This window comes from Macrotis lagotis, chromosome 1 (genome assembly GCF_037893015.1).
Source record: "Macrotis lagotis isolate mMagLag1 chromosome 1, bilby.v1.9.chrom.fasta, whole genome shotgun sequence".
Taxonomy (NCBI): Eukaryota; Metazoa; Chordata; class Mammalia; order Peramelemorphia; family Peramelidae; genus Macrotis; species Macrotis lagotis.
The window spans coordinates 877,649,901-877,675,892 of NC_133658.1; the positions used below are offsets into that span (position 1 = coordinate 877,649,901).

The 25,992-nt window shown below is 38.8% G+C and overlaps 1 protein-coding gene and 1 long non-coding RNA gene across 7 annotated transcripts in view; one reads left to right on the top strand and one right to left on the bottom strand.

Moving 5' to 3' along the window:
- Nucleotides 1-25,992, bottom strand: part of FHAD1 (forkhead associated phosphopeptide binding domain 1) — a 195,336-nt gene that overhangs the window by 124,243 nt on the left and 45,101 nt on the right. For 2 of the 4 annotated variants that reach the window (XM_074218378.1, XM_074218377.1), the window contains exons 5-6: nt 19,112-19,194; nt 13,689-14,027 (exon numbers count right to left, since the gene is read on the bottom strand). In XM_074218378.1, coding sequence (XP_074074479.1) covers nt 13,689-14,027; nt 19,112-19,194 — 422 coding nt within the window. Of the gene's footprint in view, nt 1-6,834; nt 7,177-13,688; nt 14,028-19,111; nt 19,195-25,992 lie in introns of all 4 variants that reach the window. The other 2 variants (XM_074218381.1, XM_074218380.1) reach the window with 2 other exon arrangements.
- The window catches only part of LOC141509116 (uncharacterized), a 52,175-nt gene that overhangs the window by 3,181 nt on the left and 23,002 nt on the right, over nt 1-25,992 (top strand). Inside the window, exons 3-6 of one of the 3 annotated variants that reach the window (XR_012474585.1) lie at nt 666-800; nt 3,160-3,244; nt 8,958-9,104; nt 11,912-12,257. This is a non-coding gene — a long non-coding RNA (uncharacterized LOC141509116). Of the gene's footprint in view, nt 1-665; nt 801-3,159; nt 3,245-8,957; nt 9,105-11,911; nt 12,258-12,504; nt 12,655-25,992 lie in introns of those variants that run through there. The other 2 variants (XR_012474584.1, XR_012474583.1) reach the window with 2 other exon arrangements.

The window sequence follows — 25,992 nt, forward strand, 5'->3', positions numbered from 1 at the left end:
AAATGAAATATGTCCAAAATAAATTTCTCCAGATTTTTGTGACTTGTAATTCCTCTTGTTCTATTATAATAATGAGTCCTGTAAATCTGTCAGTTTTTTCTGATTACTGAAGAGTTAGTAGACGTGATTTGTTGGCAACTTCTAGCCTTGCAAATAAATCATTATACGTGGAAGCTTTGTATCACAGATTTTTTTATTTCAGATAATAAATCCACAGATAAGGCATCTAGGTGCTGCAGTGGCCAGAATGTAAAACCTAGAATCAGATAAAAGTGCCTCAGACACTTATTGTCTGACTCTGAGCAAATCACTTAAACTCTGTCTGCCTCAGCTTCCTTATCTGTAAAGAGGTTTTATATTATATATATTTATATTATATTATTATATTATATTATATATTATATTATCCTTATAATAACCTCCACTTCTCAGAATCATTGTGGAGATAAAACGGAATAGTTTGAAAACACTTTGCAAACTTTAAGCTTCTACTGTATATAAATTATTATTAAAAGTTAATAATATACTTTTAAAATAAGTTAAGATTTTTTATTCATACCCATAACTTCATTGATGAAGGAACTCAAAACTTTACATAAGTGCATGATTCTGAAGACTTGTACATAAAGTGATTTTTACATAATTCAAATTTGTATGTCTTCAAGGGGAGAGAAAAGGGGGAACACACAGACCAGGAGGAGACCTGACCAGATTTAGAGGAATAACAAGTGGAGGGAGGTGGAATGGCAGAAATGTGGGACAAGATATGGACAGAGAAAGGAGAGCACCTGCAACAAAGGGTATGAGTGTGGGGGGTTGGGAAGACACAGTATCAAGTACAGACCCACGGAAGACAAATATTGGGGATGGACATGCTGGGGGTGGGAGGCTGGGAAGAACCGGTCAAAGGTCTCCTCTCAGTTCCTGAGGTCTCAAGCCAAGAGCCCATTAGGCAAATTAGGTTGTAGGAGACTCTCAGCTCATTTATTCTTCTGCTTTCCTTTGGAGGGTTTATTTTTTAGGTAGATAATTATTATTATTGGTGGGGGCCAGGAAGCAAAAAGCCTTGAGTAGAGGGGCAGTGGACACACACACACACACACACACACACACACACAATTTTACAATGAAGTTAACCTAGATGCTTTTGGGGCAAGCAGATTTCTTTCAGAATCTTTATGTAAGGTCAAATTTGCATCCTACAAATTTATGGAAAGTGAGAACTGTCTATGTTTCTGCAGTTTATAAGTCTTGGGGCACTGTCTGGACATTTATCTCCTGATCTGACTCCAAGGCCAAGTCTGTCCTACTGCCTCTCAGTGATGTCCCAGAGATCATAAATCATTCTGTAGCATCCAGAATAAGGGAGCTTATAGACTTTGTATTCTGCCCTGACCAGACTACAGTGGGAATATTATTGTAAATCTGAGACTCACATGCTAGAAAGGATATTGCTAAGCTAGAGAACTAGTGCAAGGGCTCAAGAAAGGTCATGTGACATGAGCATTAGCTGTAGGAATTAGGGATAGATCACCTGGAGAAGACAAGACTTGGGGGGGACTTGATACTGTCTTCAAATGACTGAAGGGCTGTCATATGGAGGCAGGATTATATTGGTCCTGCTTGGCCTTAGGGAAGAAACAGGAGTTTCAGCTCAATGAAAGAAAGAGCTTCCAAATAATTTCAAGCTATCACAAAAGAGGAAGGGGCTATCTTGAGAGAGAGAACCTCCCTGGAAGTTCTCAACTAGAGGCTGACTTCTATTGAGTATAATTATCAACTGTTGGGTACACCCAACACTACAATGACTATGGGTATGCCTAATGCTACAATGACTACCTGTAGTAGTCAATGACTTCTTATTGGGTACACTCAACACTACAATGTCTAATTATTGGGTACACCCAATGCTACAAGGATTACTGTTGGGCACAACCAGCACTACAATGACTACCTATTGAGTATACCATTGAGAGGAGCTGTGTTCAAGAATGCCAGGACATTTGAGGAAGTCTTTTTTAATGCCAAGATTGTATGATTATTTTTTTATTTCTCTTTTTCCTATACAGAGCCTTCCTATTCCATATTTAATTGACATGTAAATCTCTTATTTATGTTTTCAGAGGGTTGTAGGCACAGTTGTCACTGGGGCTGGTTTACTCTGGAGTCTATTTCTGCAGGATCTTTGATCTCCCAACAAAAGTCCAACTATTAGTCCCTAACATAATATTGACATTATTTCAGTCAAACCCAAGTTCAAGGTTGGGTGACAGGTAATATAAATTAATTCTCCCCAGAACCAGGCTTGTCAATAGTACTTTGCTCTCTCACCCAAGATGACTGACAATACAAACCAGGAGAATGATCAAAAATCATTTTGTTATCTGTGTGTCTCTCACTGGTAAGGGAAAGTAATTATAGGACCATAAATTTAGAGTGAAAAGGAGCCCCAGAGCTCTTCTAGAGATTCTGAACCTGGGATTGAGAACCTTGGATTTAAAAAGAAATTTTTGATAACTATATTCCAATATATTTGGCTTCCTTTGTGATCCTATGGATTTTATTCTATATATTTATTTTTAAAAGACACAATTCTGAGAAAGGGTCCAAAGACTTCACCAAGCCCTACCAAAGGGGTCCAGGACAAAAGCAAGTTAAGAGCCCCAATCTAGTCTTTTTCTTATTTTTTTTTTATATATAAGGAAATTAAAAGCCAGGAGGCTGTATCTTGCTTATGAACAAATACATGAAAATGCATTTAGTTAAAAACACTGACTATGTATCAAACACTGTGACAGACACCAAGGATACAGACATATCTACCATGCATCAATTATGTAATCAAGTACTATGCCAGACATTGGGAATACAAAAGCAAAAATGATAACACCCCTTCCCCCCAAAAGAACTAATATCCTAATAGAGGTTGTAACACCTAGAGGCCAGCAGAGCCAAGGAAGGTGACTCTGGTTTAGGAGAATGCCAGAGGAGGTGAAAGTAGCCCCGAGGGCAGTGGAAGGTCATGACTTTTCCAATAGCAATGGCAGCACTGCTTTGATCAATATTTTTAGAACAAGACAAAGAGCTGACCTTGGTAGGATGTAGTGGAGCCAGGTTTCAAATCTAGGCTCCATAAAGCTCTTTCCACATCTCTTCTAGACTCTCCTGAACACCAATATCACTGTATTCAAGAGGAAATACAATGAAAAATCACTTCTCTGGGTGGTACTTGGAGCTTTATAAGGTAAAGATCTATTGGGTAAGTAACACAAGGGCTAGTTATGCTATTTATTTTTCCTCTTTGAGAAATCTGAATCTAAGAGAGATCAGTGACTTATCCAAGGTCACACAACAAATCAGGATTCAAACCTAGGTCTTTTAGTACAAAGTCAATCGATCAACCAGTCACCAAGCATTAAGTAAATTGCTATGAGTTAGAGACCATGCTAGGCAGTGGGGATAAAATTCCAAAAGCAAGTCAGGGTGTATTAAAAGATTTTCTGTTCTCCTAGAGACATGTGATGCATTTACAGAAAAGTATTCATTTTTGTCCCCATATTTCCAGCACCTAGCACAGTGTCCAGTATGTAGTAGGCATTTAATGGTTGCTTATTGCAATGAACTGAAACCATGACCTGAGAAATGCTCTTTCACCTCTCACCGAGAAGTCCACAAATATTATCCTGGAAGAAATCAGTAATGTGTGTTTTTAGTAGATGAAGCTGTTTTCTCTTAATGCCTTTATTTGCCTGGATGCTCCCTCAAATAGTAAGAAGGGTCTTTGGATCAGACCAATCCTAGGAGTTTTATAGTTAATCAGCATAGATTTAGGGCATCCAGTGGAATGGAACCTCCAAACCCTGTTGCTACTTTAATGACCCAAACATACATGGAGTCTATGGTTGGAATAATTCTCAGTGGTTTAGTAATGATGAGAGTATGGAACAAAATAGACACCCAATCAATGAAATGCTTCCAGATTTTGTCACTTAGAGAACATTTGTGGGGGTTCTGTATTTATTGGAGGACCTTGAGTAAAACATCATTTGTATAACTTTCATGGGACCTCTCAGGGAGAATATAAGTTGGAAAATCAAGGGGATGTAACAACATAACACATTATTTCAGGAAGAATTATGCCATATGAGATTGCAAAGATTTGTGGGCATATGAATAGCCTTAACCAACTATGGACAATAGTTCTGAGAAGTCTTGTTCTCATCATCTCTATTTACAGCCCTAACTGATATGGAGGAAATCAACTTACTGGATCCTCACAATAGTGCCTAGAGGAGGATGTCATTATTATTTCCATTTTATAGATGAGGAAATTAAAGCATGGATGATTAATAACTGGTGTTTTTGTTACATGTTAAGGTTTGCAAAGCATTTTACAAATATCATTTCATTCTAGCTGCACAAAAACCTGAGTAGGGAGGTGGTACACATTTTAAGATGAGGAAACTGAGGCATGGGTAATTAACAGCTATGGTTTCTATTATAAGCTAAGGTTTGTGAAACATTTTACAAATATTGACTCATTTGAACCTCACCAAAAAACCCCAGGAAGTTGTTGCTATTGTTATCCCCCTTTTACAGATAAGGAAACTGAGGCTGACATAGGCTGACTTGCCCAGGATCACAGAATTAGTAAAAAGTGTCAGAGTCAAAATTGGAATTTAAATCTTCCCTGACTCAGGTCTTCCTAATTCCTGTTTTAGAGGTAAGACCAGTGAGTACTCTTTCAATAAAAGCTAAGGATATTCTCCAACCTGACTTTCAGTCACTGGGAGATGTTCTATTCATTCTGGGGGAAACTAATAGCTACTAACAATAGAAACATCTTTTCCCTCTATTTGATTTGTTGTGGAGGTAGGGGGTCTGATAAGGCAAAATGTGCTGTATCTAATTACAGAAGTCAATCCATCCTCCCTATCATCCCCCCCTTTTTTTTTTAACCAAACAGCTGGGATGTCTGGAAAGGTAATTTGTAATAGACTGGGCTTGGGCATTTCTAGGACACAGGATGTACATAAGCCTTTAAATTATTCAGTGAGAAGGAGAAATTTTGAGAACCAGAGGACAGAGACACAGACACGGACACATTCCTGCCTCCCCTCCCCACTTTAAGCAGATGTACAATGTCACATTCAGAGGTAAAAATATCTCCTGCCAAAGGATGTATTTAAAAATAGCATTTTTAAAGAAAAAAGTAAATTTATATATCTAATCTATGCTGGTTATTTATATCTAAATTTTAATCTAAATGGATCCAAATAAATATCTAAATGTTAGGAAGAAGGAAAGTCTCTCTTTGATTCAGGGCGTGGTTATAACTAGGGTGAGAACACTAAATAATTGCAACAAGGTGATGAAATTTAGTTGGTGTGAAAATTTTGCAAGATGAGTTCCTGGCCCTGTTCTCTCTCTCTGGCTTCCCTGCGTTGGCCTCATGGGTGCTATGGTCTCATCTATCCATCACGGATAATATTCAGAGTATCTCCCCTGAATTGGCTTCACCCCTGCCCACAGCTTGTTTGAGACCTCTGAGCAATATCATTTATGCTGGATGCTGTTTCACCTTCTTGCATCAGGTCCTCAACTAGCTATTTCTAGATCAACCTCAGGGACTTCACTTAGGAAACATAATGTCTTATGAAATCCCATTAAAAGCCATCTTCAGAATTCATTATATAATCTTTAGTTGTTGTTTAGTCATTTCAGTTGTATCTGACTCTTTGTGACTCCATTTGGGCTTTTCTTGGCAAAGACATTGGAGTGGTTTACCATTTCTTCTCCATATCATTTTAGAGATGAGGAAACTGAAGCAAGCAGGGTGAAGTGACTTGACCAGGGTCATATAGCTAGGAAATATCCAAGGTCAAATTTGAATTCAGGTCTTCCTGACTCCAGGGCTAGGATTCTATTCACTGCCTCACCTAACTGCCCCTGAGTGTTCAGTGCCTGCCCTACTATCAATTTGCCATCATCAAATAATAGGTTCTATCAACTCTACTAAGTCAAGCAGGTGGCAAAGAAAGTAAGAAAAAATTAAATTCATAAAGAGTTTTGGTAAAGACATCAAAGTGAAATCCTTACTTAGGTCAAATGCTCAGTTTGTTTACCACCATCCAAAGCAAAGACAGTGTGGTACAATAAGAAGGGACCCTATCCTTCCCATTTGCTATCTGTGTGACTATGACTTTTCTGGATCTCTTTGGAGAATGCAGAGCTTAGATTCGCTGACCTCTACTTTTTTTCTAGTTGTAGAAGAGCCTATAATTATATGAATTCTAGAGCCCCTTTTAAAGCTCTGAACCTTATGAACAAATCCAGGAAGTTTCCTTTTGCATATCCAAAATATCAGCATTTCTTTAACGAAAACAAAAAATAATACATGTTCACAGTCAATTCTGTGAATCCTGGTGACGTCAAATCCAAATGTGAAACTCTAAGGTTTCTTGGATGTTTGACTAAGATGTAAGTGTCATATCTCATTGATTTGGTCACTTGGTCTTTTAAGGTTTCTATTTCCCCATCTATAAAGTGGGTGAACAGAATTACATTGCCTCTGAAGATTTCTGGCTGATCTAAGTCTATGCTCCAAAAGACAGGATGGAAACATTTATCAAAACAGTTCTGTGGGGGTGGGGAGAGGAGATAGCTCTTACCAGATTTGTTTAACGACTCAGAAATTTCAAGAAGCCTAAATTATCTGAATTACTGGTCTCAGCAGTCCATGGTTTGTAACCAAATGACACACCTTTGTATCTGGATTTAAAAAGAGAACCCCCAAAGCCCAATCCCCCAATTCTTGCTATTCTTATAAAATACCTGTTCTTTCAAGGGTAGAATCTCAGACTCTTGGTCATCCACGTCCCATTTGAAAACCTTTAGCTCCTGAAACATTTCGCCTTTGGTCTGGTTGGGGGCTGTCTGTGATGACATCAGCTTCTGTGAAATGTCAGTCACTTCATTCTGGAGATTGGCCATAATGGCATCTTTGTGTTGGGATTCCATTTTGCAGATCAAGGGGCCATTGGTTTCTTGTTCCACCTGCTGAATGATGTCCTCTTGGGTCCTGACCTCTCTGGGGCTGCTGACCAGCTGGGGCTGCATGGGTTGTTGCTTATGGACAAGTTGGGACTGCTCCATTTGTGCTAAAACACCTTGATTCTAAAGAGTTTTCAGAGAGTAAAAGGTTTCAGGGAAGGTGAATCTGGGTTTTATTTTTAAGGTTCTTTCTGTGGCCTTGATGTAGCAGCAATGTTTATTTCATTTCAATCCAATCTATTGGGTAGTTAATTCAACGACTGACCAATAAGCATTTATTAAACACTGATTGTGTTCTCTGTGGGTATTGTGCAAGGCACTATAGAGTCAAAGAAAAATAAAGCAATCTCTGCCTACAAGATAATTACGTTCTAAAAATGGAGTAGACATATATGTATAGCATGTAAACAAAATAGTGCACCTATATGCAAGATACATAGAATAAATGCAAATTTTTTGTGGAAGAGGTATTAGGAGTTGAGACAATCAAGAAAACTTTCATGAAGAAAGGATCTCTTGAACTGAATTCTGTTTGGTTTTTTTGGGGGGGGGGGTGCTTTTGCAAGGCATTGGGGTTAAGTGATTTGCCCAAAGTCACACAGCTAAGTAATTATTAAGTGTCGAGATTATATTTGAACTCAAGTCCTCCTGACTCCAGGGGTGGTGCTCTATCCACTGTGCCACCTAGCTGCCCCTTGAACTGAATTCTGAAGGAAAGTGAGTGTAAGTGGGGGGGGCATACATTCTAGGCATGAGAACAACTAGACTAAAAGCAGAGATTCAGGAGATGGAGTATTACATTTGAAAACAAGGAGAAATACCAATTTGGTTAATAATATTAATTACTAGCATTTATCTAGGGCTTTCAAGTTTGCTAAGTGTTTTGCAAATATTATTTCATTTGATTCTCACAGCAACCCTGGAAGAGAGGTACGATTATTATTCCAATCTTTGCAAATGAGGAAACTGAGACTGAGATAATTAATGATGTATTTCTAGAAGACATTAAGATTTGCAAAGTACTTTATAAATATCAAATCATCTGAGACATATAACAACCATGGGAGGTGGTGCTATTATTTTTCCCTTTTTGCAGATGAGGAAACAGAGGCAAATAGGGGTTAGTAACTTGCCTGGGGCCACATAGTTGGTAAAAGTCTGAGGCTAGATCAGTTTGAGTTCAAGGCCAGATTTAAGTGCTTCATCTCCTAACCCTTCCAGCCAAATTGTAGAGCAATGTAAAATAAGATTGAAAGAATAACTTGGGACCAGGTTGTGAAAAGCCTTATTGGCCAAACGGAGAAATTTTTTATGAGATCTTTAATATGTGGGTGAATGAGAGTGGGAAGTCAAGGATGACTCTGAAACAGATCCAGTTTGTGGACTGGGATGATAGGGAAAATAGTCATTCCCCTGACGGGGAAAAGGAAGTTCAGAAGATGGTTGGGTAGGGGTAGATAAGGGTTGGATAAATTGAGTATGAGAGACTTATGGAAACAATTCAAAAGATCCAGCAGGCAGTTGGTGATTCACATCTAAAACTCAGTATTTTGCATTGACATGGTAATTGAACTCATGGAATCTGACAGAAGTGTCAAGGTGGCCTTGAGAGAAAAGAGAACCCCAGAACAGAACCTTGGGCTCTGCCCACAGTTAGGGGGCATCAAATGGAGGATGTTTCTCCAAAAGACCAATGTAAGCCAACAAGTATGTGTTAAGGTAGATACAAAAATATATTAACTATAATGGGATTTATATAGGATTGTAAAATTTGCAAAGCACTTTACATATATCATTATTATTTAATGTTCTCAATACCTTATAAGATAGATATGAGAAGTACCACTGCTTCCATTTTACAGATGAAGAAACTGAGGCTTAAAGGGGTTAATTTGTTTACTCAGGACTGCATAGCCATGTATGAGATAGGATCTGAGACTTCATGACTTCAGTTAAGCACTTCATCTTCCATGCCATGCTGCCTCTTCGGAAAAATGTTCCTGCCCTCATGGAGCTTACATTCTACTGGGGGGAATATGATCTGTATACATGTAAGTATATCTACCCATAGCTCTATTTCTTTTTTCTGTCTAATCTATCTTATCTATCTATCTGTCTGTCTGTCTGTCTCTCTCTCCATCTATCTATCCATCCATCTATCTATCTATCTATCTATCTATCTATCTATCTATCTATCTATCTATCTATCCATCCATCCATCTAGCTAGTTAGCTATCCAACTATCTGACAAATTAGACAGATAGATATATGGACAAAACACACAGATATGGGTATGCATTTAACTTGTTACTATACCTAATCCTCTTATCTTTAAAAAAAAAAGGCCAGCAGGTACAGGATGATGAAGATTTGGGGCGGGGGAAGAGTAATCAAGCAGTTTCTTAGGATCATCCCTTTCCTTTCACCGGCAGACTTGGGTAATGGGAGTTTGTACCAGTCATGAAGCTCTTCTTTATTAAAGAGAGGAGTGTGATATCTGTACTCAGAGTCCAAGGGTGGGGGCTCCCTCTTCCTTACTATCTTTGAGATTTGGATTTCATAGTCTCCAGGCAAGTGATGGAGTCTGGGAAGTTGCAGTTCTTGCCTTTGTTGTACATGATGTAATCCAGAGCTTCTGACTTTGGGACTCTGCTGGTCTGCTAGAGAATAGCCTAGATTCTCAAATTCTCAAAAGAGAGAAGGGGACAGGAGAAGAATGAATCTCAAGTCCCAAGACTGGAAGCAATTAAGAATGTACTGATTGGTGAGCAAGCAGGGTTTTTCTTTCCTAGCTTCCTCTCCATGCTCTGCTTTTCCCAAGGTCTTCCTTCCAGAAACAGGCATCACAAATACAAACACAACTCCCTTTATACTCTTCTAGCCATTGCAGCTGTGGGTAGTTCAGTGACTTTTCCTTACACTCCAAAGCTCTGTTTGGTAAAATTTAGAAGACTAGAGCTGGCAGCTAAGTGCCATAGTGAATAGAGGACCAGGTCTGGGGTCAGGAAGACTCATTTTCCTGAGTTAAAATTTGTCCTCAGACACTTACTACCTGTGTGACCCTGGGCAAGTCACTTTACCCTTTCTGCTTCAGTTTCCTCATCTGTAAAATGAGTTGAAGGAAATAACAATTGTCAAAAAAAACCCCCTTCAAATGGGGTCACACAGAGCCAGACATGACTGAAACAAAGAAACAACAGAGGTGAATAACACCATGCATATTCCTTAACTCTTTTCTATTTTTATTATGTTCAATGTGCTACGTGCTCATGGTAGATAATGGACCTAGTCCTACAGATGCAGAGGATCATTACTAAAGGAAGGAGAGCCTAGGCAGAAGGTTGGGACTTTAGGGCTGTATATTTCATTTAAAAATTTCTTAGTAATATTACATTTCATTTCCAAGCAGTCTAATCTAGCTCCCTTGGTCAACTAAAACTAAGGCATCTATGGGTTGGGTATGCTGTGATGATCAATGGAATTATTTTAACATTCTGGACTGTTCTCACAGGAGACCAGCTGGTGTGGCTTATAAAGAGCACCATCTTGTGGATAACTCAGTGTTTTAACTCTTGATGGATGAGTAATCATAGGGATATGTTGTCATCTTATAAAGGCTTTGAGGCCTATAAAGAGGCAAGATTTGACTTAAACTGCTGATATGGCAGAGTGATATAAGACTAAAATTGTCTCTGCATTGTATTAAGTGGAGTATTCATGAAGTTCTAAAGAGAGAACACTAACAAAGGGAATCCAAAAAAGCTTAGAATAAATGAATTTTGGACTTAGAAGGAACCACTGAAGCTATCTCATCCAATCCACACCAGAAAGAAAGCTCTACTAAAATATAGGAAGGAAGAAGTGACCATCCATTCTCTATGAGAACCTCCACTCTCCAGGCAACCTATTTTACTTTTGGACAACTTTAAATTTTAAGAACTTCTTTTTTTCTGCTATGAAGGGCTAAACTTGACTTTGCAATGTCTACTCACTATTCTTGATTCCTCCTTCTGGGGGTCCCCAGTACTGACCATAGTACTGATAGATTTTGTTGTCATTTCAGTCATGACTGATGCTTTGTGACTCCCATTGAGGGTTTTCTTGGCAAAGATACTGGAGTGATTTGCCATTTCCTTCTTAAGCTTATTTTACATCTGAGGAAACTGATGCAAATAAGTTGAAGAGTCTTGCTCAAGGTAAAACAGCTAGGTTCAGTTCCTTCCTTCTGGAAGCTCTATCTCTCAATGCAACCTAAGATCACATTAGCTTTTTCACCTCTCCCATCCTATACTTGTGAAGTTAATTTTTAAAATTCAAATATAAAACTGAATTCCAACTGAATTTCATTTAATTAGATTGAACCCAGTGCCTTAACAGTCAAGATCTTTTTAGCTGACTTTGTCATACAGTGTGTTCATTATCTCATTTTTGGTGCCATTTGCAAATTGAATGTCTGTACCATCTATGCCTCTATCCAAATCATGGAGAAAGATGTTAGCACAGAGACAACCACAGATCCTTGGGACACTTCACTGGTGATTCTTGCCCAGTTGCTATTGAATCCAATAACCACGTTTTGAGTCCAACCATTCAACCAACTCCAAATTCCCATCTAATTGCATTATCACCCAGGCTCCATCTCTCCAAATTTCCCACAAGAATCGTATGTAATACATTATTCAATTTTGCTTAAAAAATCAAACATCTATATGTATAATCTTCACTTGATTTACCACTTCAGTAACCCTATCATAAATGGAAATGAAGTTAGTCTGCCATGACTAGTCATCAGTTCTTTGTAATTATGTATAAATATGTCTAAATGTTCAGTAACTAAACCTTTAATGATTTGTTCTAGGTTTGCCTTAGGAATCAAAGTCAAACTGGCTGGTCTACCAATAGTTGATCCGATTCTCTTCCTTCCTGGAGAAAGACAACATACATCCTTCTCTGATCTTGCAATATTTCTCCCATTTTCCATGATCTCTTGGATATTACTGTTAAAAACTCAGCGATCACAACACATCCTATTGGTACCTGAGGATAAAATTTATTTGGAAAAGATGACCTGAATTTATTAAGGATGAATATGAGTTCCCTGTATCTCTTCTTACTTAGCTTCCATATCAACTTCCCATTGACCATTTTTGTTCTGTCTTTTCCTCCACATGAGGGAAAAATAAAATTGGGTTGAGCAGTTTTATTCTCAATTTGTTGTCAGTTGTCAGCATTCTATCTAACTCATTTTTCTTCTTCTGACACAGCTAAAAGCAGCAACAACCAGAAAATCCCTTTTGATATCCTTAGCTCCCTTTACCAGGTTCTGCTCATTCTGAACCAAAGCATGTATGTTATGTTGTTATTATCATTCATTTGTGCCCAACTCTTTTCAAACTACTTTGGGGTTTTCTTGGAAAAGATACTGGAATGATTTGTCTTTTTTTTCTCTAGTTCCTTTTACAGATGAGGAAACTGAGGCAAATAAGGTAAAGTGATCAGGATCATACAGGGAAAGTGTCTGAGTCCAGATTTGAACTCAAGAAGATGAGTCTGTGCTCTATGCATTATGGTTACCACCTAGCTGCTTCTGTCCTATATATGGTAAGTGCTTAATAAATGTTGATTGAACAATCAAGTTAAGTATGGCAAATATTATTACCCCCATTTTAGAGATAAAAAAATCATGTTTAGAGATATAAGGTGATTCACTTACGAACATGCAGCTATTAAGCGGCAGGACTGAGATGCAAAGCTGGGTTTTAGTATCATTGGATTTAGAGTTACAGAAATTGGGCTTGAATCTTGGCTGTGCTACTTACCAATTGTGTGACCATGGGAAAATCATTTAATCCCTCAATGCTTCACTTTCCTCATCAAAAATATTGGACTAGACCAGGTGTGTCAAACATGCAACTGAAAGAGGGCTGGGCCTGGAGTCAGAAAGAACTGAGTTCAAGTCTGGCTTCAGATACTTCCTAGCTGTGTGATGCTGAGCAAGTCACTTCCTTCTGTTTCCCTCAGTTTCCTCATCTGTAAAATGAACTAGAGAAGGAAATGGAAAGCCACTCCAATATTTTTGGCGAGAAAACCTCAAGTAGGGTCACCAAGTAAGACAGGACCGAAAGATGTCTGAACAAGAATTATGTCAAATAGGCAGCCCACTGGGCACATATGATCTGTGACATTTTGGTATAAGGACTGAAAAAGATAGAATCGAGAACTAGTTAAAAAGAACACAGAGCATTTTACTAGGTGGTTTTCTAAGTCTCTCTGTGTCTACAGGGCTCTGGTAGCCCCCGTTCTATTTGAGTCCGACATCACTGGGCAAGATGATTTCTTTGAGGTTTCCTCCAACTCTACAAACTGGGATGGGGCAAGTACTTAGGGGAGGAGGGGGGTGGGAAGGATAGCCAGTTCTTATTGGAATTAACTAGTAAGCGTGAGTCCTGATGGACTTAAGTTATGTGGCCTCAACACTCTGCTTTGCTTTCTCCTTGGAGACATCACTGTACATCTGGTCTTAAAAACAAATAATATCCACTTCTCTAAGACTTGACATCATTATAAAATACCTGGTCTTTCAAGGATTGAATCCTATACTTTTTATCATCAATGTCCTGATCCAGGAGCTTTACCTTCTGACCCATCTTGACATGACTCTGCTTGGGGGTTGTCTGTGTTAACATCAGCTTCTGAGACATGGTGGCCACTTCGTTTTGGAGATTGGCGATCACAGCATCTTTGTGTTTGGATTCCATCTCAAAGCTCGAGAGACGATTGACTTCCTGTTCCAGATGTTGAATGATGTCGTCTTGGGTGTTGAGTTCATTGGCAATAGTGACCAACTGAGTCTGTTCCACTTGGGGGAAACTGGGACGGTGGGACCGATCCAGGTGTGAGATATTGATGAAGTGGGACTGCTCCAGATGGGGCAGATTGAACAGATGGGATTGGTTCAGGTGCATAACTTGGCCCTAAAGAGGTTTTCAAAAAATCAAAAGGGTCAGAGAAGATTTGGTTTGCTCTTTTCTTTCAAGATTTAATCTATGGATATGATGACAGCAACCGCCTGGAGTCAGGAAGACCTGAGTTCAAATGTGGCCTCAGATACTTATTAACTATGTGACACTGGGTAAGCCACTTAACTTCTGTTTGTCTCAGTTTCCTCAACTGTAAAATAGAAATAATAACACGTCTCAGAGTTGTTATGAAGCTCAAATTCAATCATTTTAAAGCATATAGTGCCTGATACTATACAAATGTTAGTTATTATAATTATTATATTTATTGAACAAAAATTAAGGCCAAGGAATATCTCTCTGCCAGGCCATCCCATTTCTTCCACTGATGCTTTCCTCTTGGGGCCTCCATTTTGGGGAGGTGCCCAGGCTGGCCAGCCTTCATTTCCTTCCTAGGTCTGTCAATGACGTTCTGAATTTAAAGACTATGACCTCCCCCAACCACCTTTTCAGTTTTAGAATGTAAGCTCCTTGAAGGCAGGAACTGTATTTCATTTTACTTGTATTTGTATTCCCCATTATCTATTCTATATTTTTATTTATTTTGTTAAACATTTATCTGGTTCCAGAGCATGGGAGTTTTTCAGGTGCATGCAGGATCTCTGGTAGATGAGGATGACTTGGACAAATGAGAGAACAAGGAAGGGAGATCAATTGGGAGGCTACTGTAGGACGAGTTCACATTAGAGGATGATGATAGTATGAGTGGACAGGCAAGGAGGTATCTAAGAGATGATTCTACCTAAATAGAATCAAAAGGACTCGGTGACTGATTCAGTATGCTCGGGGAGGTTGGGAACTTGCAAGAAATTATGGAAAGGGGAAGCACAATATCTGCAGGCACATTGTAAATAGTTAATAAATGCTTATTACCTCACAAAGCATTGGGATAGGTACTGAAATAAAGACAAAAAATAACAATATTACTATAATAACTGACATTTATAGAATTCTTTGAAGTTTGCAGAGGATGCTCTATACTTTATTATCTCACTTTATTCCCTCCCTCAGTCAGTCGTGTCTGACTCTCTGGGACCCCATTTGAAGACTTCTTGGAAGGGATGCTGGAGTGGTTTGCCACTTCCTTCTCCAGATCATTTTACTGAGGAAACTGAGGCAAGCAGGGTGAAGTGACTTGCCAGAGTCACACAGCCAGGAAGGGTTTGAAGTCAGATTTGAACTCATGAAGATGAGTCTTCCTGACTCCAGGTCTGGCACTGTATTTATTTGGACACCTAGATGTTGTCCTCAACCCTTTGCTCCACTCCTTTATTACATATAGATTATTTGACTCATAGAATTTAGAACCAGAAAGAACGTTGAAATTAACACAGGATAACAAGGTCATAGTTTTAGAGCTGGAAGGGACCTTGACAACATCTAATTCTGCCCCCTCATTTTACGTGAAAAAAAAAAGAAGACTAAAGCTTCCAGAAGGAAATGTCTTGCTCAAGATCCCATAAGCATAAGGCATAGAGCCAGGAATCAAACCAGGTTCTTACTATTATTCCAAGTTTACATATGAAAAAGAATATTGAGAGACAAACAAAATGAGTTTTCCAGGGCCACTCAGTTTGTAATATTAGAAGCAGAATTTGCATCTTGATCCTAAGGTCTTCCTGGATGATCCTAAGACCTGCTCTCTACCCACTAGGTCAATTAATTGCCCAACACGATTGTGTTCCACCCACAGCATCACATTTTGCCTCTCACCAGACAATCTGGTAGATTTTCCATGCAACAACAAAATTAGGTCTTGCTAGAAGCCATCGGCCAAGATGAAAAAGCTAGCCAAAACACCCTATACCTTTGCTGGAATCTGTTGTGTATATTTAAAGATCAGTCAAGGTGAGGCTGCTATCTTCACAGAGACCATTCCTTTTCTAAATAATTTCCCATTTAGCTTGAGTGAAAAATGTTTGATTGCCTGTCATGGTCAGAGCCTTTGCCAATATTAGAATCATGACCCTTCTAGTTCTCGGCTCAACTCCTAGCTTCCATCAGGGAGATCTGAGGCTCTTCATTGTTAACCATTACTGACATCCCTTCGAACAAATATTCCAGGGGGCAAATAACAATTATTTTGTTCTTGTTCATTTTTTTTCAGTTGGGTCCAACTTTTCATGACCACATTTGGGATTTTCTTGGCAAAGGTACTGGAGTGGCTTGCCATTTCCTTCTCCAGATCATTTTACAGATGAGGAAACAGAGAGGAACAGCCTAAAGTGACTTGCCCAGAGTTACACAGTGTCTGAGACTAGATTTAAACTGAGGTCTTTCTGACTTCTGGTCTGGCACTCTATCCACTGTATCACCTAATAGTTAACATTTATGTATTATCAACTGTGTACCAAGCACAATTATTATCTCATTTGATCCTCCCAGCAACTCTGAAAAGGAAGTGCTAATGTTATCCATATTTTACATTTGAGGAAAGTGAGGCAGACAGGAGAGGTTTTTGTTTTTGTTTTTGTTTTACTTGTTCATGATCACTAGCTAGTAAAAATCTGAGGCTGGATTTAAACTCGGTTCTTCCTGACTCCAGTCTAGAGCTCTATCCACTGTGCAACCTGGCCACCAAATTATGTGGTAGAAAGAAAACTGAACTTGCCATCACTTCCCTAGCTAAGGTGGTAGCCATTTAGAGTAGAGAACCTGGTTTGGAATCAGAAAGACCTGAGTTCAAATCACCTATATGACATTAGGCAAAGTCATTTAACTGTTACCCAATTCATTTTCTCACTGTAAAACTCCTCATTCCCAGCATTGTTGTGACCATCACATAAGATCATGTCTGTAAAGTGCCTTGTTAGATATTATTACTACTATTCTCCTCTCCTCTACACCTCTGTTTCATTATCTATTAAATAAGAGAGTTGGCTAGATGGCCTCTAAAATGCTTTCAGCTCAGAAGTCTGAGATCCTCTGCCCAAGGCCCCTTAGCTTCGCTGCTGTTTGTTCCAATGTCACTGCCTTGGGAGGAGATGGGAGAGGGAAAGGTTACTCTTCTCCTTAGCCCTCAAATTTGGGATGGATTACTTGCTTTTGCAGGTCCTTCCTCCCACAGTGAATTTTCCAACTCAGTCTATTATGTGAGAGAAGAAGGATCAGGGTTTGGCCCATCAGGATAATTAGGAAAAGTCATTGACATACAACATCATCATAGAATGCAGCCCGACATGTCTGGTTTCTTGGTTTCACTTCCCAAGCATTTGACTCCTCACTTTTAGCCCCCAGTCCTTTAGGTTGGCAATAATTTTTCTGGTCTATTTTCTAGGGGCAATTCCCAGGACCAATTAACTGAGATTGAAGAGATGAGTAGAAAAATAATAATAATTAATAATAATAACCACAAAGCACTTTTGCGGACATGATCTCATGTGATGGTCATAACAATGCTGGGAATGAGAAAATGAATTGGGTAGCAGTTACGATGCTTTCAAACTATGAAAGTCTATGATCCTAGATCTTCCCTCTGAAGGTCTCTAAAGTCTTGTTCTAGAAGTGTTAGCCTCTCCCAGTGATCTATCTCCAACTGATCCTTCCTAAATGCACTTCAAATTATTCTCTTTCTAAAGAAATGACTATTTGAGAGCGGCTAGGTGGCGTAGTGGATAAAAGACCGGCCTTGGAGTCAGGAGTACCTAGGTTCAAATCCGGTCTCAGACAATAATTACCTAGCTGTGTGGCCTTGGGCAAGCCACTTAACCCAATTTGCCTTGCAAAAACCTAAAAAAAAAAAAAAGAAATGACTATTTGAATTAATAAATAGATTATTTTCTTTCATGCTGGACTACTAGTTGACTTTTAGAAATGACCTGTCATTTTCCATCTCCATTTAAAGACCTTACTGCCATGTTCCCTCCATTTCATCCCTAGAATATCCTACATCCTTATATCTACCTCTTACCTTCCATCAAGGCTTCATTTAAGAGTACTTTTGGGTAGCTACTGCAGTGTTGATGGTTGTCATCATCTCTGTCCTGAGTTCCCAGGATTCAAATTCCATTTTGGAAATCCTGCTTCTTGAAATTGTTGGTGGTTCTTTCCTCCCTCTCTCCCTCCCTTCCTCCCTCCTTTCCTCCCTTCCTCCCTTCCTCCCTTAGAGCCTCATGAAATCTTAGGGCCTTCAAAGGAAGAGCTTTAATCTTTTGTTTTTTTAGTCTTTTGGGCAAAGAACTATAATGGGAAGAATTTTCCTACCAAATAGTCACCCAACTGTGATTTGAGGGAGAGAGCTATAGAAACTTTGCAAACTTAAAAGGGTGATATAAATGTCATTTTCATATCATGGCCTTTATTGTCATCATTACCCTGAAGACCTCCTGTGATGAGGAACTCACTATCTCTCAAAGCTCTCCATTCACTGTTAGATGACTTCAATTGTTAGAGATTAAAAAAAATTCATATTGAACCAAAATCTTTCTTATTGCAACGTCTCAGTCCTTCCACACCCTCAGTGTTATAACTGACCACTATTAATGCTCTATCTACTGTTAAAATGAAATGAACATTGCTGGGACTTACTATTGTACCTCTGTCTCTCTCTTTTTTCCTCTTTCCTCTATCCTCTCTCCTTTTCCTTTTCTCCTTGCCTCCTTCTTTTTCCTCTTTCTTCTTTCTTTTTCCCTCCTTCTCTCTTTTATTCCCTTTCTCCTCTTGCCTCCCATTCTCTTCCTCCCTTCACTTTCACCTTCTCTTTTTCCTTTTCTCCGTCTCCTTTTCTTCCCTCTCTTCTTATTTCTTCTTTCCTTCTTTCCATTTTCTTTCATTCTCTCTCTTCTCTTGCCTCCCTCTCTCTTCTTCCCTTCACCTTCTCCTCCTTTTCTTGCTGCTTCCTTCTTTCTTCTTCCCCTCTTCTCTCTTTTTCTTTTGTTCTCTCCCCCCCCCCTCTCTCTTTCTTTTTCACCTTCATGCACAGTCTCTTATCTATAGCAGAAAGGGGTACAACTATGATAATCCCCTGAGGGAAGAAGGGGTTACTTTTTATAGAGCTTCAATTAATCAACAAATGAGCCCCTTCTACCAAGAGACCTTACCTTTTTATGGGGCATTATGGAGTGTTGATCCAGGTTACAAAAAACCTCATCAGGTGACCAGATTGAGTCTCCAGCTGTCCAGACTGATGCACCGCAATAATAAAGAACAAATAAAAGTGGTGTGAATTTTTTGCACCATGAAGCAAGCATTTATTATGCTCCCATTATGTACAAAGCATCATGCTAGGTTTTAGAGGTACAGATACAAGAAACCTGTCTCCTGACATCTAAAACCACATCACCAACTGTCTACTGAATATCTCTACTTAGACTATGGGCAATTCCATGGGCATTCCATGGGCATTTCAAATTCAATATGGAGAGACAGTGGAGCATGGAGGAAAGAGTGTTGGATTTAGAATCATCAAACTTGAAATGAAGTATGATAGTGGATAAGACACTTGACTTGAAGCCAGTATATCCTGAATTCAAATCCTACCTTATACACTAAGCTCTGAGGCCACAGACAAGTCACTTCATTTCTCTGTTTCTATTTTCTCATTTGTAAAATGAGAAGTTTGAACTCAGTGGTCTCTAAGGTCCATTTCAGTTCTAATTTTGTGATCCTATGATCTTATATCTAAACATAACACATTCTCTTCCCTGAATATGACCCTTTCCCAAATTTCTCACAGGTTCCCAATCTCAGAATCATTCCTGAGTCTTTACTCTCTCTTAGTATTCCCATATCTAATCAGTTACCAAGGCCTATTGATTTTACTCTCCAACATCTCTTAGGTACCTTCACTCACACTGCCATCACTCCCTAATGTGGAGTTTTACAAAAGCCTCCTAACTTAGTTCCCTTGCTCTACTCTCTCCAAGCTATTTTCTATTAGAGGTCTCAAACTTGCCGGTTCTGCAGAACTCTCATGTCTGAAATCAGATTAAAATATAAATGTTTGACAAAATAAATAAAAATATAATATTTTTGCTGTTCAGCTGTGTCCTACTCTTTGCAACCCCATTTGGTTTTTTTTTTTTTTTTTTGGCAAATATCCTAGATTGGTTTGCTATTTTTTTCTTCAGCTCATTTGATAAGATGAGGAACCTGAGGCAAACAGGATGAAGTGATTTAGCCAGGGCCACACAGTTAGTGTCTGAGGCTAGATTTGAACTCAAGAAGATGAGTCTTCCTGACTCCAGGTCCAGCCCTATCTTCTGAGTCACCTACTACCCCCCAAAAATACAAAATGGATAATGGTGATCTGTGGTTCTCTTGTTTTGTTTTGGTTTTTTGGCAAGGCAATGGGGTTAAGTGATTTGCCCAAGATCACACAGCTAGGTAACTATATTAGGTGTCTGAGGTCACATTTGAACTCAGGTCCTCCTGACTCAGGGCCTCTATCCACTGTGCTACCTAGCTGCTCCACATTTGTGGTTTTCTAAGTTAACATGCAGCTTGCAGGAATCCCTTTCTATTTCAGTTTGACACCAACTGCAACATCGAAATATTCTTAAAACTTCAGATCTGATATTCACTCACCTGCTTGAAAACCTTCAGTGGCTTCTTAATATATCAAAGATCAAATAAAACCCATTTGATTGGATTTTTTAAATCTTTTATATTCTGGCTTCAACCTTTTTTCCAGACTGATTTCATGATACCTATTCCCAAACCCTTAAAAGTTATTTACAGAGGTAGCTAGGTGGCGCAGGAGTCAGTAGTACCTGAATTCAAATGTGACCTCAGACACTTAATAATTACCTAGCTGTGTGGCCTTGGGCAAGTCACTTAACCCCACTGCTTTGCAAAAAAAAAAAAAAGTTATTTACAAATGAAATTGGCCTAAGTGCTCTTGTCTATATTTCCCAGTTTCATCTCTCATTTTAAAATTGGCTCTCTTGGGTGGCTAGGTGGCATAGTGGATAAAGCACTGGCTCTGGAGTCAGGAGTACCTGGGTTCAAATCTGGTCTCAGACACTTAATAATTACCTAGCTGTGTGTGGCCTTGGGCAAGCCACTTAACCCCATTTTCCTTGCAAAAACCTAAAAAAACAAAACAAACAAAAAAAATTGGCTCTCTCTCCCATTCCTGGAATATTCACTCTCAGTATCCCTGCATCATAGAATCCCTAGCTTTCCTCATAATATAGTTCTGCAATGGATGATCTCCTGCAGAATGTTTCTTTGTTCTTCCTCTCCCACTCTATCCCCTTTTTAATTATTCTTCCCCATCACCAAAATTATTTTGCAATTAATTTGTATGTATTTTATATATTATATATACAATTATAAATCTATTATATGAGATATGACAAACATAGTATTTGAGAAGATATAACATAACATAATAAAACATGACATAACATGATACAATGTAATATGATATAACATAACAAAATATAATATATATTAGCTATATATAACAATGATCTATCTGTCTGTCAGGCAGAGTTTTGGGGAAGGAATCTTGATCCCCAAGTAGGAAGAGGACCCCACCCCCAAGCAGTTAATAAGAACTGAATAAAGAAGAATGGACTCTTCTAATATGAGGAAAAGGAGCATCATGGGAGAGAAATTATGAGAGAGTCATCAAAAGACTTAGACTAAATCTATGCTGTCAGCTGGAAGGAGTCAGAGAAGCAATTGACAGTGATCCCCAGCCTCACAAGGGGCTGGAGTCCAAGGCATCCTTTATTTCCTAGCACAGATTGTCTTTCAGTCTTCACTTTGCTATTCTGTATTTGTTGCTTTTAATTTAGAAACCATTTACCTATTGTTAAACATTATTGGTCAGCAAAAAATATAAACTGTGTCTTTGTTATTTAAAATTTAGAGATAGGGAGAGAATAAGAAGTGTTTTTCTCATTTTAGCAATACAGAATATTTGATCAGCAGAGGTTGATCTGAGTCTTGGAGCTTTATGGCAGGAGGGGAGAAGATGAACTTGAAATATTGATCCAGATACTAGATATAAATTATAACAAATGTGGAACTGCTAAACTTGCAAATGGATGAATGTTGAAAACCACCTTTCCATGTAAATGGAAGAAAAAGAAAGAAATCATAAACTGATAAAGATGGCAGATTGCAAGGAGTGAAGGGTGGGTAGGCATGATTTTCTTTTTTACTCTTTTTTGCACTCAAGAGAATGGAAATGGGTCAGCAAGGCACCACAATGGATAGAGCACTGGCCTGGAGTCAGGAGGACCTGAGTTCAAACCTGTCCTCAGACACTTAATAATTACCTAGCTATGTGATCTTGGGCAAATCACTTAACCCCATTGCCTTACAAACAACAAGAGAGAGAGAGAGAGAGAGAGAGAGAGAGAGAGAGAGAGAGAGAGAGAGAGAGAGAGAGAGAGAGAGAGAACAGAAACCATTGATATAATAATGATGATGAAGATGATGATAAATCATTTATATTGTACTTGAAGATTTACAAAGTACTTTAGATCATTTGTTCTTTACAACTATTTCTGACATAGGGGCTTCTGTTATAACCATATTATAGATAGCAAATGTAAATTAGTTGTGCATGTAGAACCTATATCATATTACTGGATGTTAAAGGGGAGGGGGAAGAGAAGGGAGGGAGCTAGAAATATGGGACTCAAAATTTTATAAAAAATATGACTATAAAAAACTATCTCTACATGTAATTGGAAAATAAATTAAATGCCAATTGTAATAATAAGGATGATTACACCTTTGTAGGATCAGAATTTTAGCAGTATCCTTGCTTTCCTTAAGAAATATTCTTGGGGTGGCTAGGTGGCACAGTGGATAAAGCACCAGCCCTGGAGTCAGGAGTACCTGGGTTCAAATCCAGTCTCAGACACTTAATAATTACCTAGCTGTGTGGCCTTGGGCAAGCCACTTAACCCCATTTGCCTTGCAAAAAAACCTAAAAAAATAAATATTCTTAAGATATTTATTTTTGGTTAGGTTGAGCTAAACCACATCCTAGGTCCCCCAACGCAAGGATTTTGGCTTGTGGGGAGGCCAGCTCATTTATAATGATTGATAATGATAATGATAATAATAATAATAATAATGGTTTCCATTCTCTTGAGTGAGAAAAGAACAAAAAAGAAAGTTAGGTCTACCCACCCTTTTATCTTTGCAATATTCCATCTTTACCAGTTAATGATCTTCTGGTGTTCTTTCCCCTTTTCATTAGAATTCATGGCATGTTGGACAAAATGGCCAGAATGAAGTGCCTTTCCTTGTCCACTTTGCCAAGGGTCACTGGGGTCTCATGACTGAGGGCTGGTCACTATTTGTGAGGGTTGTACAAAACCAGTGAACCAATTTAGAATTGAGATTCAGGTCATTGGTGTTGATTGACTCTGGCCAAGCTCCCAAGAGTGAATTTCGTAGTGGGAACCTAGCAAGGGGGGGAGGGACACCTCAGGCTTCAGTCTCCCCACCCCTCAATTTTGACCAGAGGAGGACCTTGTAAATGTTGGAAGGTTGGAAGACTTGAGTTCTTTTCATGAATATCCCCAGAACTGGTAGTAGTATCTGCAGTAGGAGCTGAGGATAGTGTGGAAAAGCAGCTTTAGAAGTTTCCCAGGAGCCCAGCAGAAAAACTTGAAGGTTAAGGGGAACCTCAAGGGTGACCCCACCTCAGAGATGGCTCTGGTAGAGGCCATCAAGATCAGAAGTTCTGAGCCCTTTTTGTGTCTTGAGGCCCTTCATCAGATAATGGATTGCTTCTTAGAAAAATGTTCTCAAATATACGAAATGAAAGATACAAGTTACAAAAGAAGTCAATTATAATCATTAACCAAAACTTTTTAAAACAAGTTCACAATATTAGATTGCCTTATATATTCTAGTCATCTTATTTTAGGGATGAGAAAATTGAAACTGCAGTGGTTAGGACAATGACTGTCTCATTGTAGGTACTGAATAAAGGTTTATTGACTTGCAAATTGACTCAGAGAGGAAAACGTCTTACATTATCCAGGTAAAACTTAGCAGAATGGGGACAGAATGGGATATAAACTTGCAAATCCAGGGGTACCCTGCACTATACTGTTTCTCAATAAGTATGAAACTTCCCTTGGAGATTGAGTTTATGAAGAGAAGTTGATATCCATTGAACCACAGAGCAATTGGAAGGACCAATGGGAACAAACAGGTGTGAAGAAATCTGAGACCACCTCCAAGAGGGGAAAAGATTCCATTCAAAGCACTTCAACTGGCCAAATCTGTTTCCTCATCTCAAAAATAAAAATTAGATGGTTTTTCAAGGTCCCTTCCAATTCAAACATTCTCAGTTCTAAGGTCCCTTCCAGTTCTGACATTCTCTGTTTTCAGGTCCCTTCCAATTCAAAAGTCTTATGATTAGAAGAGGCAACCATATATAGATGTGATATAGCCAACTGGAAAGCATGTTTTCTTCATGGAGTATGCATCTACAGCATGACAAAGACAGCTTGCCAAGACTTCTCAAGCCTGCCCACCTCAACCCACTTCTGATGACTCATATGGGATCAAATGATAACACCAGAAAAAAAACATCCTAGAAATATCTCTAGCATCTTTAAACTCCCAGAAATAAAACTAAGACACTTGGGAGAATTGGTTACCTTTTCATATTCCCTTTATATTAAAGGTTGGAACTTTGGATGGGAAATGAGAATATAGGGAGTGAGTAGCAGGCTAAGCATATTTAGTTCAAAATGTGATTTGAGTTTCTGAAATGTAGTTTAAGACACCAGAGTGATGAACTTCTGACTTGGAATGGAGTATATCTACTAAGGCTTATGGAAGAATATCTTTGACCAAAGACTTCCTAACTTGTTTGGAGGCCCTTAAAATGAAAAGAAATGGAAGGAAGGAAAAGGGCATAGTTAGAACCATTAAACTAGTTACTAAGAAAGATATTAGGGATGGCAAAAAAGGAAAACTCCGGTGGAGAAGAAGCTCTGTGACTTAAAGGAGAAAGCAATGAAGAGGATTATTGGGCACAATGCTTATGGCCCTAACTAGCAAATTAGATCTTGCCAATGCCAACTTGCCACAGTTGGTGGCTGGATCCCCATCTCTCAAGAGGAAGTGATGATAGGGAAAGGGAAGTAGAGGGAAGGTGACAAACTGGGAGGAGGTGGTAAAGGTACTATTTCATTTGAAAATCATTTGAAAGGACTGGTGATTTTTAGCCCGAGAAGAGAAGACTAGAAAGGGAAGGGAAATGATGGTTATTTTAAGATGGGAAGTGCCTAAAATGAAATGGGTCACCTTTGGAGGGGACAAATAATATTCTTTTCCCTGCAAGAGATTCTTATGTTTTGTAAGGCTTATTTGGGGGTGTGTGAATCAAGCAAGATCGATGGTGAGGTCTTTTCAAATTCTGCAATTTTGTTATTCTGTGTCATTGTCCTCAATCTTATGACAATGTATATCCTGGGACATCCTTGAGAGTCCCATCCTTGATGTCCAGAAACAGTCTGTATTGGGGACTGACTGGGCTGGAAAGGGAGCCAAGATTGGATCCAAGAGAAGAAACCGGATCATGGCAATGCCCTCCATAGGGAATTTTCATCTAAATATCATTTCTTTGAGACAAAGCACAGATCACCTTACCTCCCCTCCCAATATTGCTCTGCTTTTGGTCTTGGTTCTAAGTCTTTTTGCTCAAAAAGTAAAAAATATTTTAAGGTAAATTTGAAATTTTAATCTGAATTACAGGTACCACTGGGAATTGATGGGTATATGTCAGTAGAAGGGAATGCCTTGTTCAAATGAAATAAATCAGAAGAAGTGGTAGGATAGCATTGTCTGTAAAATATAACTTTGAAAATCCATGAATCCCAGGGTGGGAGTGGAGTGGAGAGCATTTGGTGAAAAGGATTAAGAAAAAGAAGTGATATTGTTGTGGTAACACTAGGTCTAACTGAGACTATGGATGATGCTTTTCTAACAA